The sequence below is a fragment of the Bombina bombina genome, chromosome 5, assembly GCF_027579735.1.
Source record: "Bombina bombina isolate aBomBom1 chromosome 5, aBomBom1.pri, whole genome shotgun sequence".
NCBI classification, from domain to species: Eukaryota; Metazoa; Chordata; class Amphibia; order Anura; family Bombinatoridae; genus Bombina; species Bombina bombina.
The window spans coordinates 154648184-154657153 of NC_069503.1; the positions used below are offsets into that span (position 1 = coordinate 154648184).

Here is an 8970-nt window from a genome sequence, read left to right on the forward strand (position 1 = left end):
AAAAAAAAACTTAAGAAACAGAATATTGTTTCAGTGTTTTTTTGGGGTGAAGGCATGGGGAGGTTGGAGGGGGCACGTGGGGCAAATACACCCCACTGAAATTTTGCTCTTTGTTTCTAAGTCTATGCACCCACTTGAATCACTGTTGTGATGGTACTAAACCCTCATATATTACATGAAGTGCATCTTTTTTCTAGATTAAGCAGCTCTCTCCTGCCCATGATGCCATATTGCGCTTATGGTATTTTATTATTTTTCTCTCTCCTGGACATATTTCTGCAGAAGCCCATTGGGTACAGGGGTTTTCGCATGCATACCAAGAAAAAAAAGTTAAACTTAGCTAATGCAAAATTGAAACATTTTGGCTAATTGACTCAATATTTTTGACGACTTCCTAATGTATCTGAATGCTCCTTCTTCATGTAAAAGACCGTACAAGTCAAAATTAAACTTCCCACTTTACTCATAGGGGTCAATTTCTTAAAGTCTGGCGGACATGATAGACTGTAGCGTATCTTGTCTGACAGACATCGCTAAATGCGGACAGCATACGCTGTCTGTATTCAGCATTTCACAAGCAGTTCTAGTGAACTTCTTGTGCAATACCGCCCCCTGCAGATTCGCGGCCAATCGGCTGTTACCGGGGGGGTGTGAATCAGCCCGATCATATAGGATCGGGGGGATTGCTGTACATAGCCTCAGTGGTGGCGTATGAGTTAAGGAGCAGCGTTCTATAGACCGCTGCTTCTTAACTCCTGTTTCTGGCAAGCCTAAAGGCTCGCACAGAAACATTGTGAATTGGCCCAATTCAGCCAATAATAAATTGACCCCAAATATCAAATTAGCTTAGTTCTCTTTGTACCTTTTTTGAAAAGTAACCATAGGTAGGCTAACAGGACTTCAGGAGCATGCATATGTCTTTAGTGCTCTATGGGCCAGATTACAAGTAGCGCACTATTTTTGCACTTTCACTCATGCGCAAACACCGCCAGAAGTAAACTTTTTAGTATTAAAAATATATTGTTTGCACACAAGCAAAATCTGATGCGTGCTAACTATGGACATTTGCTCCCTAGACTTTAATGAAGTGCACTTTAAAAAAAAAAAAAAAAAAACTAACAATTATCGCTGGCGCACTAAACTTCATAAGGCCTTCAGCGCTAAACCTGAAAGTAGTTATTCATATTTGAGCTTGGCTTAATTTTTAACATTTTTTATAATGCAGTAGATGCTTATGTGAATAAAGCATGTGGGAAAATTTAAAATGTAAATCGGGCCAATCAAGATAATAGTTAAATGTAATATAAATAGATGATGTTTGCAGATAAGACCATACAACATACATTTACATCCATTTACAATGATTCTGTCATGTCATATATCTTTAGTTTGTGTAATGAATTAACATGGGGTGTATTCTAATCCATCAGAAGTATCTCAAATTCAAAGACATTCTAAACCATTTGAAAAAAAAATGTTTATCTTGTTGTTTTCAAGTCTCCTTTAAATTTAATCAGCTGTTGTATAAACATTATTTCAAATACACATTTATATACACAAAAGAAAATGTTCAATAATATTATTCACTTTTAAGCTGAGATATAAAATACCATTAACAGTTTTTTAGGGTGTAATATTATTTTGCTAAATTTGAAACGTTTTGTTCATTTCAGAAAACTACACTGCACAAGAAACTTTATCCACATGAACCTATTTGTATCTTTTATTCTGAGGGCAATTTCTGTTTTTATCAAGGATGAGATGCTGTATGCAGAACAGGACAGCAACCATTGCCATGTTTCGACCGTAAGTAACTTGCACAAATGCATGAATCGGTTCCCAAGGACTGATGCAAAACGCTGCACGGCAATAACATTAAAGCACAACTTGATATTACAAGTCCATGCTAAATCACATATACCAGAGAAGGGTTAGTGCGGCTGACATCACTCTAGCGTACTCTATACTTTCAATGAATGTCGTGAACGCGCTAAATAGTGCTGATATTAAAAGTTGAAAGTTATAGGTTGTGCTCGAGCAAAAGCCGAAATTGTGCTAGAATACTTATACGCGACTTGAAACCTGAACTTAAGTGTAAGGTTTAAAAGAAACTCAAAACATATAAAAAAAAAATCAAAACACATCAAAAACATATTAAAATAAAATATCATACACACACACACATATATATATATATATATATATATATATATATATATATATATATATATATGGGTACACACACTTTGGAGCCCTTCCCAGTCAAATACCTTGAAATATGCAATATAATTTTAAATAATTTTTAATGTTTTAATGTGTTTTGAATAGAAATGCTTGAAATGCCTATGATCTTCACTTAGAAATATAAATTTAATTTTTATTTTAATATATATATATATATATATATATATACTGTATATATATATATATATATATATATATACAGTATATATATATATATATCTGTATATACAATATAAATACATATATATCTGTATATATTTATATAGATATTTTACAAACAAATATACAGATAAATATAAAATATTTAAAAGAAAAAAGAATTATTTCTTCTAAGTGAAGAACATAGGAATTTCAAGTATTCCTTGCATACCTTTGGCTTTAGCGCAGTTGATCTATTGGAGTGTCTGGTTAGCGTGTGAGCGATAAATAGAAAAACCTTTCTTTAGAGCGCCCCATATACAGTTGCAATATCCAAAGTCCTTAAGTTAGCACGCCTGAGTATTTTGCTTCCAATTTGTTATAACAGTGCTAAATCAACCCTGCTTATGTTTAACCTTACAGTTAGGGCCCAAGCACAAAAAAATTAGCCACTATATTGTTGACTTTAAATTGTGGTGTTAAACACACCACACTGCCCTTGTAGAATTTAGAGGAAAAATGGCTGGATTACAAGCAAAGGGTGTGTGATGTTGCATGCAATGATATGTAGATGTTAGCCCACCCTAGACTATCGCTTGTGTAATATGAGCGCAAAGATAGAAGCACTATTGATTGCACTCGAGCGTTGTTAATGCACAATAGCGCTTACATTTTTGTGCTCCACTTGTAATCTACCGCTAACTCTTCTGATATTTTATATCCTTATTATTTACCAGTGGACAGCACTATATTACTTTTTGCAATAACGACAACTTCCTAGGATTGCATTTCCCTGGCTCCTTGTGTAATATAGCTTTATACATATATATATACTTGAATGCTCAGTACATCCAACCACAAACTGTACTGGGAGTGTATAGGAAGTTATGTATTTGTCAATTCTAAATGCACATTTAAATAAATTGACTGTAAAGGAACATCTATCTAAAGTGTGCCTAGTCGCTTCAGGGGTGCAAATTTGATCCAGCTTGTGAATATGCAGTCGCTGCAATCATGTTCACTGTAATGTGCTTTGATTTGATCTGGGCATAAGTATGTGCCTTGTGTTTTAAGAATCTATTTTTATAGCTCAAGTCTGAGAAATTACGCATGACTGGAGACAAAAAATGACATATTTGTTTTTTGTTTTTCTATTACATTATAAAATGGTTGGATAAACATGTTCAAATCTTAAAGGAATAGCCTAGTCAGAATTACAATTTCATGATTCAGATAGAGCATGCAATTTTAAACAACTTTCTAATTTACTCCTATTATAATTTGTTCTTAGTTCTCTTGGTATCCTTATTTGAAAAAGCAGGAATGTAAGCATAAGTACCAGCCCATTTTTGGTTCAGAACCTTGGTAGGGCTTTCTGATAGGTGTCTAAATATAGCCACCAATCAGCAAGCGCTACCCAGCTGCTGAACCAAAAATGTTCCTGCTCTAATGCTTTCATTCAAATAAAAATACCAAGAAAACATAGACAAATTGATAATAGGAGTAAATTAGAAAGTTGCTTAAAATTGCATGCTCTATCTTAATCATGAAAGTTTATTTTGACTAGACTATCCCTTTAAGTACTAAATATTTGCTGAATATATCTTAAACATATAGCAAGATTTAGTTTAATGCTTTAGAAAAAATCATTATAGCTCATTAACTAAAGTAAGCAAAGCGCTAAATTCAGTAACTAATGTGTTATACTGTCAACTATTAAGGTTTTTGCTTTTCGGTTAACTTCATTTTAAAAGGACACAATAAATAGCTACATTGTTTTATCACTGTATAATTGTGACTGTAGTGTACTGCGGCATTCCTTCATTATAAAGGTTATGTTCTTCTGTACATCAAATATTTAATGTACATTCACGTTTTTTTTTCTATGACTTTTATTCTTTATGTATTTTGTCCTCAGGAGAAAATACTGATGAGTAATTAATTATTTTTACTGATTGCTAAAATGTTGGAGAAACGTTTTGCATCGCTGACCCTATCTTACTTTGGGCTCCATTTATGAAACTGCGGATAAAGTTTCAGAGCCCTTAAAGGGACAGGAAACCCCAAATGCTTCTTTTCACGATACAGATATAGCATATAAGGCTAGATTACAAGTGGAGTAGTATTTTTGCTTCCGCTAGAGCGCTAACTCCACTTGAATTAAGCTTTTTGCTCTAATCGACTTGCGTTAATGTTATGAGTTGAAAGAAAACTGTTTTCACTCTAGCGGTAACCCGACTAGCACAAAATGCCGAAGTTAAAATATCGCGTGCGTATTCACGTATTCCCCCATTAAAGACAATGGATAAAAAAAGTGGATTTTTTTTTTAACATAACTGAATATATTCTATTTATTCATAAATAAATATTTCTACATATATCTGATGTTTTTTTGCACAAATATATATTTATCAAAATATATATATGATTATATGATTATATATAAGTATAGATATATACATATATATATATATATATATATATATATATATATATATATATGAGATTATCTATTTAGAAATACATAGAACATATTCTGCTATGTGCAGAACATTGCAATGTAAAATATTTACAGGAAATACATAGTTAAAACCATTATTAAAAATTATTATTGCATAAATATGTTTTTACATGTTTTATCTACTTAATTGTAAAGGGCTCTAATGCACTTATATATATACAACTTGATATATAACTTTATGTCGTATATGCTTTGTGTATAACCATATATTTCCCCTGCCTGTTATGTTTTACTGACACTATCTGCCTGTCTCCTAAACCCCCATATGATTTTTATGACACCCCCTCCTCCCCATGCATTCAGACCTCTGTAACACTCTGTCTTTTTAGCCTGTGTTTTAAGATATAACCTGTAAATTCCATCAAATTGGTCAAACTTGAAAAAGGAAAACACTCTTCTGAAAGCTTGTCATCTTATAAATGTATAGTTAGTCCAATAAAAAAAGTATCATTGCTCAATGCAATACTCTTGTTATTTTGATATCTAAATCTCTGGACTAACACGGCTACTCCAATCAACGTGTTTTATATATATATATATATATATATACAGAGCCATCTTTAACACAGGTCTTTGTTTAGGGGCCCAAGAGTCCTAAAAAAAAAAATATATATTTATTTTTTTGGTTCATGCCAGACTGCTAATGTCATGTGATATGGGGGGGACACACAGGCAGTCCTAATACACAGTCAAGTTCTCTGCTTATATTTTTTTGTGAGAAACTGTGCCAGACGATGCCAGTGTCATGTGACATGCCAAGCTATTGCCATGTGCTGTTTTAGATGTGCACTGTGCAGCACTGAATGCTAAGCCCTAACTCGGCATCCAGCTAATCCCACTGCATCAGAAAAGGTCCTACTGGGGTTACCACTGTTACCAGGTAACTGCTATGGTGGTGGGGATTGTTTCTGGTTAGGGCTGACTGTAGGCGCATTTAGCAGAAAGCTGGAGGGGCAGGTACACACTGCTCTCTTCAGTCTTGAGGCTGTGTGACTCATCTTACACTGTATCCATGCAGCCTTGGGCAGACAGCATCCCATCTGCTGGTCCCCTTAACCCTGCTCTTTCTGCTGTGGCCCTAAGATCAACTAACTGAAGTTTGTTAGGGGAACAGTGCTTTGTAGAAAGGTGTCAGTGGGAAGAATAAGTAAGTGAACACACGCCCTTCCCCCCTGCAGCATTGTCTACTGCAGGATGAGAGGGAGCTTGTTCTTAGCAAATAAGTGACATGTGCTACTGTGGCTGATGTATAGTGTCATTCTGATACTTCACACATTAAGGTAAGTTTTATTTTTATATTTTTTTTTTTTCTCTCTGTCTCAGATTTTACAGCTTCCCATAGTAGTTCTTTTTTTTTTTATAAATATTTTTCCTTTTTTTATTGATATCTGTATCTCCAAAGCATGAACAAAGAGACGAAAATAAACAAAGCTTTCAGCGCCTCGCAGGGCTTTAAATACAACATAACAATACAAATAGGACAGTTAACTATATATATCCTAAAAAAAAGAAATAAGCTATCATAAATTTACTGTTGTCCATCAATATATTATACAGACAGTTGGAGAAAATTTCCAATTTTTGAGTCTTGTTCTAGAAACATACATAAAAAAAATCAAAAAGTAAATACTATTGCCAAGAAGTACAATACAATAAATTCAAATAAGTACCTCATCTAGGCCGTAATTAATTAACTCAAAATAAAACATTATTAAAATACACATGACACACAAAACCAAAACAAAAAACATTGAACAACAAGAAGAGAGAAAAAAAAACCCCCAAAAAACCCACAGAAAGTAGGGAGAAGAAGAGAAAAAAAAAAAAAAAGGAAAGGAAAGGAAAAAGGTCACCCCCTCTCTCCCCACCTTACCCCACCCCCCCTCAGACACTTAAACTAATCAAAGAGCTGTTTTGTACTTCTAGTGTTGAGCATTCTATCCAAATGTCTATACCTATCTGACAGTACTAATTGTTGGAATAAGAGGGAATCCTGTAGGGGGGATACAATCTGACTTTGTAAATTTTCTGACGATGACATTATAACCGTTTCCCATTTTGCAAAGAATAATTTAAATTCAAGATCACAACAGATCATCGGGTTTTTACTATGTATCATTAATTGAAATAACATATTCCTAGTAAAGGCTGCTATACTGGGAGCATTTCTATCCTTCCAATTGCATAAAATCAAGTGTCTTGCCACTATTGTAGCTGTATTAATTAACTGTTTATTCAGGATGTCTTTCTCTATAACTAAAACGATAATTTGTTCTATCCTGAGTTTAACTTTAAAGGGTAGGAACTTATTGAGCCAAAACTCTACTTTGCACCAAAACTGTTGAATCTTTGGGCAAAAATAAAAAGCATGGATCAAATCAGCTTCGGGGGTGCTACATCTTAAGCACTTCACAATTTCCTGTCTCTTCCATCTAGATATCAACCAGGGAGTTAAATAAGCTCTATTTAATAATTTGATGTGAGATTCTCTAAATGAGATTACTCGTGTATATTCGAGGATCAGAATAAAGCTTTTTTTTAAAGTGCTCAAAATTTAGATTTCTAAGATCCTTGCGCCACTTGATATATAAGTCTGATATTTTTCCTTGAGCTTCTGAGGATATTATGGTTTTATATAAGCAAGAAATTGAATTATTCCCAGTTTTATAGATATGAATAATTGAATCTAAAGGCCCAAGATTGCCTATATTAAAGTCTGTTGATATATTAGTGTCAATAAAATGCTGCACTTGTAGATATGCAAAAAGATATGTTCTTTTTAAATTATATTCTTTAACTAGGGACTCAAAAGACCTGACCATTTTGGTTTGTGGGTCTATTAATTGTACAATATGAATTAAACCTTTTTTATTCCATTCATAAAAAGCAGATGTTTCTAAACCACTTATAACTTGTGGATTTCCCCTAACCGGTAGGTATTGTGATATTTTAAACTCTAAATGTAGGGTTAGACAAATTTTCTTCCACGCTTTTATAATGTTGTGCACCGTATATTGGAAATTAATTCTTTCAGAAGGCTTTGTCACAGGATAGTGCAATAGAGCTCTGAGAGATAGAGGATAAATTACTTTCTCCTCATCTTGATAATTAGTGATATATTCTATACCTGTTAACCAGTCTAATGCATTCTTTGCTAGGCAGACCCAATTATATAATTTCAAATTGGGAAGGGCAAACCCGCCATCTACTCTCAAGTGTGCGAGATTTTTAAGTGCTATCCGAGGTTTCCCTTTTCCCCATAAAAATTGTAAACATTGAGTATTAAAATTTTGTAAATCTTTAACCGGAATAAAGACCGGAATATTCTGCATGAGGAAAAGAATTTTAGGAAAGAGCATCATTTTAATAAGGGATACTTTTGCTGATAACGATAGAGGTAATTTAGCCCAGTTTTTTTAAAGAACTTATACATTTCTTCCAAATGGGGAGGTAATTCAATTTATACCAGTGAGTCGGATTTTTTGAAAAGATAATTCCTATATATCGAATATTTGCAGAAGCTTGTTTAAAGGGGTTTATAAATAAACTGTTCTTTTTTTTTAATAATCCATAAAATTTCTGACTTATTCAAGTTTATTTTATAACCTGAAAATCTGCTGAATTCATCAATTGAGTCAAGAATAAGAGGTATATTTTTCCTGGAATTGCTTATATAGAAGAGAATATCATCTGCATACATAGACAAAACACTTTTCTTATTTCCCAACAACATCCCTTCTAATCTTTCTCTGCAGAGAATTGACAGAGGTTCCAAAGATATATTAAACAAGAGTGGTGATAGCGAGCAACCCTGTCTAATTCCTTTCTGGAGACTGAGACTGGGAGAAGTTATACCATTCATGTTTATATATGAAATTGGCTTTTGATAAATTAGTTTAATATAATTAGCAATGTTTCCTATAATCCCAAAGCTATTCAGAGCCCTGAAAAGATGGTCCCAGGAAATGCAATCGAATGCCTTTTCGGCATCAACCGTCAATAGAGCAAAGTCTACATTTTTATACCTCTTATCTCTTTGAACTGAGAGCATCTGTTCAATTAAAAAC

General features: G+C 33.5%; 1 protein-coding gene across 1 annotated transcript in view; it reads left to right on the forward strand.

Annotated features, from left to right (window-relative positions):
* The window catches only part of ADCYAP1R1 (ADCYAP receptor type I), a 490746-nt gene that overhangs the window by 343174 nt on the left and 138602 nt on the right, over window positions 1-8970 (forward strand). Inside the window, 1 exon segment of the mRNA XM_053715660.1 lies at window positions 1674-1806. Within this exon segment, the coding sequence (XP_053571635.1) occupies window positions 1674-1806 (133 nt within the window).